General features: G+C 48.8%; 1 protein-coding gene across 5 annotated transcripts in view; it reads right to left on the bottom strand.

Annotated features, from left to right (window-relative positions):
• Nucleotides 1-4,732: 4,732 nt before the first annotated feature.
• Nucleotides 4,733-13,072, bottom strand: part of GALNT6 (polypeptide N-acetylgalactosaminyltransferase 6) — a 35,347-nt gene continuing 27,007 nt past the window's right edge. For 4 of the 5 annotated variants that reach the window (XM_029955143.1, XM_029955146.1, XM_029955144.1 and 1 more), the window contains 6 exons: nucleotides 10,919-11,036; nucleotides 9,332-9,532; nucleotides 8,703-8,834; nucleotides 7,576-7,677; nucleotides 6,001-6,153; nucleotides 4,733-5,035 (listed from right to left, as the gene is read on the bottom strand). In XM_029955143.1, coding sequence (XP_029811003.1) covers nucleotides 4,922-5,035; nucleotides 6,001-6,153; nucleotides 7,576-7,677; nucleotides 8,703-8,834; nucleotides 9,332-9,532; nucleotides 10,919-11,036 — 820 coding nt within the window. In that variant the 3' untranslated portion in view covers nucleotides 4,733-4,921. The other variant, XM_029955148.1, reaches the window with a different exon arrangement.

The raw sequence follows: 13,072 nt of genomic DNA, 5'->3' as shown, positions 1-13,072 counted from the left end.
AAAAGGGCCTAGGTCCCAAGAAAGTCATAATGTGGTCCCCACCCTCTAGCTTCTGCATCCACCGCCCCTTCGCCCTGATGTCCCCTTGGGCTGTCAGATCCACTGTACCTTTGTCTCTCTGTGACTTTCCTGAGTCTAGAGTGTTGTTTGTGTGAGATCCCACCTAAGGACCCATCCCTGAGGTTGAAGGTCAGATGTCACCATCTTGGTGAGGCCTTCCCTGACTTCCCCAAATGGAAGGAATTGTTCGTTCCATCTTACCTAGCACATCTCTGAACACCTCCAGGCGGGTCCTGACTTGCTTGCGCTGCTTCTCCAGCTGGGGGCTGAGTTCCGTGGAGTGAGCAGCTCATCTTACGTCTCCTCATGTCCACATGTGCTTGACACACACTATGTAAGCTAGAGTCCCCAAAGGGATGTCTGGGGACAAGAGACAGAGATGTGACAGAATTCAGATGTGATGTGTGTGGCTTACACAGCCTGAACCCACTGATTCTCCAACAGATCAGCTAAGGGACACCATGGGGGAGAAGAAACCAATGGTAAGTTTCCCTTATCAATGCCATAAACCCTTTATTTTCACTGGGATCTCATGTCCAACTTTTGCCAGCAAAGAATTTTTCCTTTCCCCACCCCTGGCCACATCCTGGCCACTCTCCCCCGTCTCTCTGGCTAGGCTACTCCAGAGTGTTTCCTCTACGGGGTCCTGAAGGCTCTCAGGAACTTAGGAGAGACCTCCTGCAGTGGGAGCGGAGCAGGGAGAGGCAGCTGCGGTCCCATGGCACCCTCGTGTGGTAATGCCCAAGATGACAGCCTGCGATGGAAAGTCAGAAGCCCTTCTGGAAAGAATGTGAGTCCTCCTCTAGGCAGCTGGGTTCTCCAGGTCAGACAAGGTGGCCAGGGGTGGTGGGGTCCAACTTGCTTGGAGCAGAGCTGACGTGCAGGCTGGGTCTGCTCCACATGGAGACTTCACGTGGGCACAGCACACGAGGCCCATTAAGCAGTCGTGCTCAATTCTACACACGGTCCCTGCTTCCTCAGACTTCCCAGGGCCTCAGGTTGCCAGTACTTTGCTGTGTGGCGTTGGACAAATTACTTCCCTTATCTGGCCTTGGTTTCACAATATGAAAACAATAGGGCTGGACTAAAACAAGGGTTTCAAATGGTGCTCACAGACACTCAGAGGTTCAGGGGCTGCCGGGCATTGCCCTCCCCTGCCCTCAGCTTCACCCATGGCCACTCAGCTTTCCATCTACGTTATAGATGGGGCACTGAAACAAGGCTTCTAGGACTTAGACCTGAGAATCACTGGCTCCACGAGCTTGCTTTCGACACGAACATCTCACAATCCCCAAATGTGCCTCCCTCATGGCCACCTGGCTGCACTGTTCTAGGCTTTAGAGACCCTCCCCCCCCAGTCAGAAGTGATCAGCATGGAGGGAAGACAGAATGGGAAGGCTGATGGCCACATGTCTAGTGTGCCTGCGGCGTGGTGGAAGGAGCGCGGGCTCAGCGTTCCAAATCAAGTCTCGGGCTCCGCTCCCGCCATCTGCTAGCTGTGGGACTACAGACTAGCACCTTTCTCTCTCCCTGCCTCTGCTTTCTTATCTGTAAAATGGGCAAGGTGGTTCCCCTCCTGCCTTTTTTACAGGGTTACTATGCAGATGAAGTACGATAAAGGATTCCTATTAGGGTGCTTCCTGTAAATCAATTGGCTGCAATAGTAGCAGGGACACCCCTAGAGACCTCTGTACGATTTCACCCGTACTGGGGCTGCTCTACATGGCCAGGGACCCAGGTCATGGCTGCAGAGGTACTTTTCTTGAAGTCAGCATTGCTGGCCTGGCCCCTATCCAGACTGCCTTCGCTGCTTGGAAGTCTGTTTCTAGGACAGAAGGCGAGCTCTAAGCCAAGTATCACAGATTCTAATAGTTTCTTCCATCAATGTGGAGGCAAGAGAATGGGTCCTGTGTTGTTGCAAGGAATAGGAAGGTCCTGCCTTGATATCCACTGGGTTTAGAAATCCATCTTTATACTCTTAGGTGGAAAACCCAAAAGGCTCCACCAAAAAACTGCTAGAATTGATACAAGAATTCAGCAAAGTCACAGGGTATAAAATCAACATACAGAAATTGGTTGCATTTTTATACACCAATAATGAAGCAACAGAAAGTGAAATCAAGGACTCGATCCCATTTAGAATTACACTGAAAACCATAAGATACCTAGGGATAAGCCTGACCAAGGAGGTAAAAGATCTGTACACTAAAAACTATCAAAAGTTTATGAAAAGAATTGAAAACACAAAGCAATGAAAAACATTCCATGCTCATGGATTGGAAGAATAAATATTGTTAAAATGTTGATACTACCCAAAGCAATATACACATTCAATGCAATTCCTATCAAAATAACACCAGCATTCTTCACAGAGCTAGAAAAAAACAATTCTAAAATTTGTATGGAATCAGAAAAGACCCCAAATAGCCAAAGAATGTTGAAAAAGAAAACCAAAGCTGGAGGCATCACAATTCTGGACTGCAATATGTATTACAAAGCGGTAATCATCAAAACAGTATGGTACTGGTACAAAAACAGACGCATGGATCAATGGAGTAGAATAGAGAACCTGGAAATGTACCCACAAATATATGGCCAACTAATCTTCAACAAAGCAAAAAAGAATATCCAATGGAAAAAAGACAGTCTCTTTAGCAAATGGGGCTGGGAAAACTGGACAGTGACATGCAGAAGAATGAACCTGGACAACTTTCTTTTTTTTTTTTCTTAATATTTTTATTTATTTTTGAGAGAGAGAGAGAGAGACAGCGTGAGCAGGGGAGGGTCAGAGAGAGGAGTCACAGGATCTGAAGACAGGCTCCAGGCTCTGAGCTAGGTGTCAGCACAGAGCCTGAGGTGGGGCTCGAACCCATGAACCGTGAGATCATGACCTGAACCAAAGTCGGATGCTTAACTGACTGAGCCACCCAGGTGCCCCTGGACCACTTTCTTACACTACACAAATATAAATTTAAAAAGGATGAAAGACCTAAACCTAAAACAGGAATCCATCAAAATCCTAGAGGAGAAAACAGGCAACAATCTCTTTGACCTCAGCCACAGGAACTTCTTACTAGACACGTCACCTGAGGCAAGGGAAACAAAAGCAAAAATGAATCACTGGGACCTCATCAAGATAAAAGGCTTCTGCACAGCGAAGGAAACAATCAACAAAACTAAAAGGCAACTGATGGAATGGGAGAAGATATTTGCAAATGACATATCAGATAAAGGGTTAGTATCCAAAATCTGTAAAGAACTTACCAAACTCAACACCCAAAAAACAAACAATCCAGTGAAGAAATGGGCAAAAGCAAGCCATGAACAGACACTTTTCCCCAAGAAGACATTCAGATGGCTAGCAGACCCACGAAAAGATGCTCAGCATCACCCATCATCAGGGTAATACAAATCAAAACCACAATGAGGTACCACTTCACACCTGTCAGAATGGCTAAAATTAACAACTCAGGAGACAACAAATGTTGGCGAAGATGCAGAGAAAGTGGAATCCTTTTGTACTGCTGGTACAAAACTGATATAGCCACTCTGGAAAACAGTATGCAGGTTTCTCAAAAAATTGAAAATACAACTACCCTACAAAAGAACAATTGCACTACTAGGTATTTATCCAAGGGATGAAAAAAATGCTGATTTGAAGGGGCACATGCACCTCAATGTTTATAGCAGCACCATCAACAACAGCCAAATTATGGAAAGAGTCCACATGTCCATCAACTGACAAATGGATAAATAAGATGTGGTATATGTATGCAATGGAATATTACTAGGCAATCAAAATGAATAAAATCTTGCCATTTGCAACAATGTGGATGGAACTAGAAATGTATTATACTAAGCAAAATAAGTCTGTCAGAGAAAGATAAATATTGTATGATTTCACTCATGTGGAATTTAAAAACAAAACAGATGAAAATAGGGGAAGGAAAGGAAAAATAAGATAAAATCAGGGAGGCAGACTGTAAGAGACTCTTAAATACAGAGAACAAACTGAGGGTTGCTGGGGGTGGGGTCGGGGGAGATGTGCTAAATGGGTGATGGGCATTAAGAAGGGCACTTGTTGGGAGGCGCCCGGGTGGCTCAGTTGGTTGGGTGTCCGAATTTGGTTCAGGTCATGATCTCATAGCTCATGAATTTGAGTCCCACATCAGGCTCTGTGCTGACAGCTCAGAGCCTGGAGCCTGCTTTGGATTCCATGTCATCCTCTCTCTTTGCCCTCCCCTGCTCTCTCTCTTTCTCTTTCTCTCACTCAAAGATAAGTAAACATTAAAAAAAAAGGACAGCACTTGTTGGGATGAGTACTAGGTGTTATAGGTAAGTGATGAATCACTAAATTCTACTCCTGAAACCATTATTACACTATATGTTAACTAACTTGGATTTGTTTTATTTTAATGTTTATTTATTTTTGAGAGAGAGAGACACATAGAGCATGAACAGGGGAGGGGCAGAGAGAGAAGGTGACAGAATCTGAAGTAGGCTCCAAGCCATGAGCTGTTAGCACAGAGCCTGAAGGAGGGCTCGAGCTCATGAACCTTGAGATCACGACCTGAGCTGAAGTCGATGCTTAAGTGACTGAGCCACCCAGGCACCGAGCCACCCAGGCACCCAGTAACTTGGATTTAAAAAAATTTAAAAACATTATACAAAATTTGTGGAAAAAGTGTTTAATCACCAAGAAATGCACATTAAAACAATAATAAAATACCTTATTTTACTTAAAAAAAAAAAAGAAACCCATCTTTAAGAGAAGCTGATAATCAGGTTCTCAAACAGCAGAGTCACCAAAGTCTTGTTTCCTGAGAGGCTCGTGGGAACTCCCACGGGGGTGAGGAGGAGCTTAGACGAAGAGCCAGTGCTGGTGGGGGTCACTGGGATTGCAGGAGGCCATGGCTGGCTTCTTGTCCTTAGACGTCAAGCATGTACCAGATCCTGAGTTCCTGATTAACTGGTCCTGAAAGATGACACAGTAAAGGGTCAACCTGGGCCTCAGATCTCTAATGGTGCTACTGGCGGGGAGGGGATTAGATAGGGGACGATAAACAAAAAGCAAGAGACATGCAACAGGATCCAAAGAGGACATTTCCAAATTTCTTTCTTTGGATGCCAGATACCCTGACAGGACGCAGTCCTGACTTTCCACCTGTATTGTGTCAATTCCCCACTGCTGGCTTCAGCCCGAGCAGATGGACTAGAGGAAGGCAGGCCCCTGGGGCTAATGCTTTCGGGACCCCTTCCTCTGAATGGCTAGGCTGAGGCCCACGCCCTTGCTGCATACCCCCACTTTCTGCCTTTGATTATATTTAGACTCTTCTCTTCCCTCTAGGCCCAAAGTTAGGCTCCTTTTCCCCTAAGCCAGGGCCTGAAGATTGGGGGAGGGCGGGGTGTGGAGGCTCATTGGTGGTGCTAGTTTGGGACCAGTATTGTAGAAATGACATTCAATACCTTGAGGCAGTGTGGTGTACTAGGTGCTCTTAAGTCAGAATGATCTTGGTCTGAGTCCCAGGACCGCCATTTAACTAGTGATGGGGCTCGGGCCAGTCACTTAGGGGTACCACCTCTTTGGGAAGGGCCTCTGAAACATCAACCACACCTGGTGTGTGTACCCAGCACACAGAGGCCAGGCCGGAAGCGTAAGTGCCTTCACCCTCATCTGGTTGGGTTCAGCCTAAAAATAGCAGAGCCATGACAGAGGCGGCCATGGACCGTAACTCCTAACCCCAGCTCTGTATCAGCCAGAACTAAGACTTCCCCAGACACTACCGAGGCCCCGAGGCCCCGAGGCCCCTGCCTGTGACCAAGCCCATCGTTCCGATCCACCACATGGTATCTCAGGCACAAGATGCAGAAAACAGAAGGGGTGGGGGCAGTTGTGGCTACAGGTTCTGGATTCTGATCCTTCTGGGGCTGCTGACTCACCTGGGTCAATTCCCATTCCTCATCCTTGGGGACTTGGCTGTTTCCGCCAGTGAAGTGACAGCTCCGCAGGCCCAGAGTGCTGGCGCTGGCATGTAGACACAGCTGCTTTGCAATGTTATGGCGAAGGTCCCTCTGGGTTGTGTACTCAAAGTACTAGAGGTCAGGACAAGAGGAGGAGGACAATTTGCCCACTACCTTGCAAGGCCAACCGCCCTAAGATTCTGACCAGAGATGACCTTCTAGGGAAGGAAGTGACTGGGCGCCAAAACGGCCCTAATCCCACACTACTTTCAGGACTTTGACCATATTGAGGTTTTACCAGAATCATCATTGCTTAAGATTTTTTCTTTTCTTTTTTTTAAAAATGTTTTATTTATTTTTGAGAAACAGAGAGAGACAGCGTTAGCAGGGGAGGGTCAGAGAGAGAGGGAGATACAGAATCCGAAGCAGGCTCCAGGCTCTGAGCTAGCTGTCAGCACAGAGCCTGATGCAAGGCTCGAACGCATGAACCATGAGATCATGACCTGAGCTGAAGCTGGACGCTTAACTAACTGAGCCACCCAGGTGCCCCAAGATTTTTTCTTTAAAATCATTAAAAATTTAACTTAGCTCCGGGGCACCTGGGTGGCTCAGTTGCTTAAGCGTCTGACTTCAGCTCAGGTCATAATTTTGTGGTCCATGAGTTCGAGGCCCACATCGGGCTCTGTGCTGACAGCTCAGAGCCTGGAGCCTGCTTCAGATTCTGTGTCTCCCTCTTTCTCTGCCCCGCCCCTGCTCATGCTCTGTCTCTCTCTGCTTCTCAAAAATAAATAAACTTAAAAAAAATTTTAACTTAGCTCCATTTTATGCATTACCTGTGAAATTGTGTGCTTGATATGCTAGTTTCTTTGTTTAAAATTAAAAATAAAAGTTTGCCAATGTACCACCTAAAATCATCGCACAGGCCAGTGGTACAGGGAATGGCTTTGGAATGGCTGTTTGGAGTGCATATGTTGGCGGCCTGTTCAATGCTCTTTCCTTGCTTTGGCTCTGTTTCAAGTGCCTCCTACTGGGGGTGAGGACTGAGGACTTCTTGTTCCTCAGGGGAGAGCTGGGCACTGGAAAGCGTGGGGTACATTTCTAGGATGCCAGGTAGCTGTGACATGTCTGTAGATGGCTATTTTGCGGGTCACTGCTCGGTGACAGAATCAGAGCGGTAGCTTCTGGGCAGGGGAGGCGTTGAAGCTGAGTGTGGGTGAGAGCGTGTGCTCAGAAAGTCTCTGCAGTCACTCTCAAACCTCATGCGGTGGCCGGCACCCTCCAGAAAGCCTTCCTGATTAACAATCGTCGCCTCCCACTCCCTCTCTAGCACCTACCCCCGATGCCCAGGGCTCCTGGGTGTCCCTGCTTCATGCTCAGACCTCGTCTGCCTGTATCCTGTAATTGCCCTCAGACTTGGAGCTTTCTGAGGGCAGGGGTGGTGTCTCCTCTTCTCCCTGGATCTCCCCAGTCCTCAGGAAAGGACTATTCTGAGTGGAGAAAGGGGCCCGGGAAGAGAGGAGCTGTTCAAGAAGCCGGTGAGGTGCGGCCACCTACCTGATTGCCACCAAGGCCGTGGCAGGTGTACATGATGAGGGGTTTCCCCCCGTGGTTGTTCTCACCCACATCCAGGCACTGATCGATGCCAAGGTTCCTGATCTGCAGAATGGTGAGCAGAGAGGGGAGCCAGGAGCACAGTTAGGCAGCTTTTGGTTTGTGGTGTGGGGCTCCACTGGAATAAATCTGCAGGGCTGGATTTCCCCTCTGATTTTTTTCTCCTCGGCTCATTAACCCAGATGCCTGGAGTTAATAGTAAAGTGAGGTGCTTCGCTGGAGGCTGGGTACAGGAAGGCTGGGCAACCTCCCAGGCTGCCGAGTCTCTCAGAGAAGCCCTCACTCAGCACGTGGGAATTTCCTTACAAGCAGTGGTTCTCAAAGTGTGATCCCCAGACTGTCAGCGGCACCTGAGGATTTGTTAGAAATGCAAACTCTCAGGTCCCATTCCAGTCCTATTGAATTAGCATTCTGTGTTTTCTTTTATTTTTTAGTATTTTTTAAAAATTTATTTGAGAGAGGGGCGCCTGAGTGGCTCAGTCGGTTGAGCATCCAGCTTTGGCTCAGGTCATGATCTCGTGGTTTGTGGGTGTGGGTCCCGTGTTGGGCTCTGTGCTGACAGCTCAGAGCCTGAAGCCTGTCTTCAGATTCTGTGTCTCCCTCTCTCTCTCTGACTCTCCCCTGCTCATGCCGTCTCTCTCTCTCTCAAAAATAAATAAAACATTAAAAAATTATTGAGAGAGAGGGGCAGAGAGGGAGGGAGACAGAGGGAGAGAATCCCAAGCAGGCTTCATGCTCAGCATACAGCCTGATGCGGGGCGCGATCCCCCAACCCTGGGGTCATAACATGAGCCAAAATCAAGAGTCAGATGCTCAACTGACTAAGCCACTAAGGGCTCACATGCCTTCCAGGGGATTCTGATGCAGGTGAATGTTTGAGAACCACTGCTTATGGGCCGTTTCCCCCTTGCAAGGTTTGAGCTCTCTCTGGAAGCCCCAAAGTGGCTTTCCGGTACTCCTTTGGCTAAAGGAGCGTAGAGAGTAAAAACCAGTTCATATCTGCCACCCGTCTGTGGCGCACTCCTGGGGCTTCTGTCATGATGGGTGGCAAGCTGGTTTTTAAGACTTACAGCTCCGTAGAAGGTGGGCTTCAGGTCGGGAACAAACATCTCTGGGTAGATGTTGTGCAGGAACCAGGAAAAGTTGCGACAGTGTAGTCGTTCCTTCAGCTGCAGTCGTTCCGAAATGTCACCAAAGGATTTCTGTCAACCAAGCCAGCCCCCAAAGGGTGAATACCACCAGCCTTGACCTTCTTGTATGGTTGAAGTAGCCAAGAGTTTCTGGGGCCACTTTCTCTCAGAATGGGTCTCCTGCTCATCCCTGTTCAGACCCTGTTGGGGCTACTGGCTTAGCCCCACATCTAACCCCAAGCCCGTTGTCTTGGCTCTGGGACGCCCACCCATAGCTCCTTTGCTCTTGCATCTCCTGACGTTCCTGTTGGTTTTCTCCCAGACCTCTGTCCCAAGCCTTTCAGAGCAAAGCCCTTCTTAAAATGGCAGGACTCTCGAGGCAGGGCCAATAAAAGCTCCTCCCATTCACTAGCCTTCAAAATTTGGGCTCTAGCTCACTGGGTCTGAGGGGGAAAGGGAGGCACCAGACGGTAGCGACAAGTGGGCTTCCACTATTCAGCCCTTGACTGGGGTCTGGGATTGTACACTTCTCTTCACCCAGGCACCTCCGGAGCACCATTTCCTCTCACCTCTTGGGCCATCTTTGCTGCCTGCAGATTTCTCCGATAGAAGATCTCCTTGTAGCCATCCATCCAGACCTCCGCCAGGCGCACTTGGTTGCGAGCAATGACGCTGACGCCCTTGGGGAAGGTGTGAGGGCTCTTGGTGCGGAACACGTGGCCTACCACAGAGCAAGGGATGATCTCCATTTGGCCCCCACACTGCCACACCTGCCACAAGAGGGCATAAGACAGGGCCTTCAGGGTGGGGGGTGGTGGGTCACTGTCCCCCCGAGCACTTCTGTTCTCTTCCCAGGGCACTAGTGTACCAGGCTTAAGAACTTAGGGCAATGCTGCCCTCTCTTCTAGAAAAAACACACACACACACACACAAAACAAAAAAAAAAAACATTGACTAGGACTCTTCCTAGGCCGTGACTATGCAATCCCTAGCTTGATGGTGTTAGTTCAACTTTGATTTAAGCAAATGGAAATCTGCAGGGTCCTGAGGGTTGTCAGGGCCCACTTCAAAGAAAGGACAGTTGGCTAACTTTGTGTCTGTATACCTACTCTAAGCACCAGGCACTTGGGTGTTGACCTGGGAATGTTGAGTTTATCAGCTCACCCAGGTGTTACTGGAAATTCAAGCTCCCTCAAATCAAGAGAGACTTGTGGCCCAATCAGAGCACTGGTACATCAATCACAGCAATGATAGTAATTTCCAGGTGAGCTGTGGTAGTCCCCTGGACCTCTAGCATATTAGCTTCCTAGGAAAGAGACTGGCTCATGGACGAACCTGCAATCAGAATCTTCTTGATTCTGGCGACTGACCTGGTGACCCTTCTATGGATTAAGACATCCCGTGTCCTCTCTTTTTTAGGTTTTGTATTAGTAAATATTTGTTATTCGTTTTAGTACAGCAGCAACAGTGATACATGACCATGGTCATAGTAACACAGGCATCAGTGATGTGCTTCATCTGTGCCAGGCATGGTGAGAGGTGACCTCATGAATGAGCTCATCTACTTGCTAATTGCCTCTCCCAGTGTGGGGGTCTGTGTGGATTTGGTGGAGAGGAAATTCTTTCTTCCTAACCTAATCCTGAGTTGCCTTATTCCTGGAATCCCTCGAAGTTCTGGGGTCCGCCAGAGTTTTGGCCACCATCTTCAGTAACACAGAGTTTGCTGAGCAAAGGGTGGGAAACTTCCAAGGCTACCAGGGCCTGTGCCCTCTAACCTGGAAAGGGAAATCTGACTATTCCTGAGAAAGGACAGTGACTGCTGACTGACCAGTTCCACCTTCACCCTAACACTTTTCCCACAGACCTTTATGAAAGATGTCACCAGTCCCCAGGTGCCCCTAGGGATCCCTTCCCTCTGAGGAGGTCTGCCCAGTCATTGGATCCACATTGTCCAATCTGATTCTCCAAGTCCTACTGCCATGGATGGGGGTGGGGGGAACAGAGGAAAGGGAATGGACGCCTGGAGAGGAAACAGCCACCCTTTTCAGTCCACCTCCAGATGTGACATCCCTGAGGCTGCCGCTGCTGAAGAGACAGGGCCTCAGGCTGTCCCCTGGGACACCGTGGCTCCCCCACGAAGCCCTCTTCACTCTCACCCGGAAAGACATTTCCACGTTCTCCCCTCCCCAGATCTCCATCTGATTATCATAGGTACCGATGTGCTCAAAGTAGGACTTGGAGATGGAGAAGAGGCCGCCAGCAAACGTCGGGGATCTGGGGAGACAGAGGGAGAAGCATCTTTGGGGGGGGGACGACACATCAAAGCCTGGTGTGGAAAGCTGAGGACCCAGTGCTAGCTAAAGCCTGGCCACTCCCCGCCTCCTTTCTTCCTTCCTGGGATGTGCAGCCCCTCTTCCACAGACTTAGTCCTTCAGCAAGTGTTTACAGAGCTTTACTGTGCTCTCTCCACCTTCTGGGACCAGGTCAGGGAGAGACGGAATTATCGCCACTCTCTTCTGAAAGGCACTCACTCATTCGTTCAAGGTAGGATCTGTTACACACGGGCCCCCAGGGCCCATGTGCATGTTAGTCGAGCAGTCTAGAAAGCTCTCGTTGTCTGAGAGTTCAGCTGAGCAGCAGATGGTAGAGACATCATCGTTTGCTTTTGGGCAGCAAAGTTCCTAGTGCACAGCAGTTACTCAGTTATCAGAAGCTGTGTGAAACTGTCTTTGGAAATAGGATTCAAACCATGAACGAATGAATATTATGACTTGGATGGACCCTCTCCTGTTTCAGAATCCCTGGTCCATTTTAGGGATTAGAAAGGCATTGTGTTAGTAGGGCCTAGTCACTCCACAAAGAAACTTTAGTTTTGAGGAAAGCTGCCTGTGGCTTGGAACAAAGGAAATCGATAGCAGGTACTCCCGGAAACAGAGTAGGAATCAGGGTGAAATTAAGTTCAATTTGGACTAAAGGGACCATTTGGAGGTTCCAAGGAGCTTCTTTCTGGTTTTCAGACAAAGGCAGGGAGGTACAGATCCACTGTAGGGGAAATGGGCAAAGGGTTGAAGGCAGGGTTGGAGCCTGAGGAAGACAAAGGTAGGAGTCTATAAATAATCATTAGCTGTTGGCATCTGCCCCCTGGCCAGGCTGGTTTGGATAGGGCTTTGCTGCCCTCAGTGGGGGGCCCCATGTGCTATAATCCAGCAGAGAGATACTGAAAACTTCTCTATAAATCCAGAACCCATCAAGGTGCTTTATACACAACAGGGGCTCAATCAGTGCTCACTGGACTGACTGGTCAAGGAGCCTGACCTTAGTGTTACCCTATGGATGCTCTTGTCACCTTGAAGTAGGAGTTGGCTCCCTGCGCCACTTCCTGGAAGGAATTTCAATCAGGAGACTGTCATGCTCAGGCAGGCCTTCACTGGCTCTGGCCTCTCCTGGGCATCCTAAGCCACCCACCCCAAGTAAGGCCTGGAAAGCCTCAGAAAGCCCTAGGACTCCAGATGAGCACTTTGGAGCTAACCTGCTTCTTCTTGAGGGTCTCCCGGATTGGAGCCCACTTAAAAAATAACTAATTAAAGTAAAATAAACGTGTGGTCTCTAGCAACACCAACAGGCCATCTGGAGAGGGAAAGGCAGGGCAGGTGAAGGAGGGGCAGACCCGTTTAAGCATCCACCCTATAGGTCAGGGGTGGGCAAACTATGGCCTACGGGCCAAAGCTGGCCTGGCTTCATAAGACTCTGGGCAAAGAAAGATTTCTTAACATTTTTGAATGGTTGTTAAACAAAAGCAAGGAAACAAAGAAGCCAAACCAACAGAGAATAACGTGCAATAGACTGTATGTAGCTGGAAGATCCTAAACTATGTGCTATCCAGCCTTTTACCCAAGCGGGTTCAGGGCAACGATACCACACTGCAGAACACCTGTCTGTTTTCTTTTAATATGTTTTCAGTCTTTTCAAAGCTGGTGACCTATTCCACAATGACCTCTACCCACCATCTCTTAGCACTTCTGCAGGCACCAGTCATGACCTTCCCCATGTGGGAAGGAATAAACAGAGGAACTACAGAAAGCCCTTAGTGAGCGCCTGGCACATGTCAGGGGTGAGGAAGGGCAAGCAGTTATGGTGTGAGGCAGCGAGGTGCTGGGGTTAGGAGCATGGGCGTCAGGTCAGGCCGGCCAGGATGGCTTTTCTATTCTACCAACTACTAGCTGCCTGATCTGAGGCTAATTGCTCATCACTGGAAGCCTGGGCTCTCACCTCTATGACAGGGTGATCCGAGTACGCACCTCAGAGTGGAT

This window comes from Suricata suricatta, chromosome 10 (genome assembly GCF_006229205.1).
Source record: "Suricata suricatta isolate VVHF042 chromosome 10, meerkat_22Aug2017_6uvM2_HiC, whole genome shotgun sequence".
NCBI lineage: Eukaryota > Metazoa > Chordata > Mammalia > Carnivora > Herpestidae > Suricata > Suricata suricatta.
Note: the sequence above shows the minus strand (reverse complement) of the source record. Positions and strands in the feature narration are given on the sequence as shown.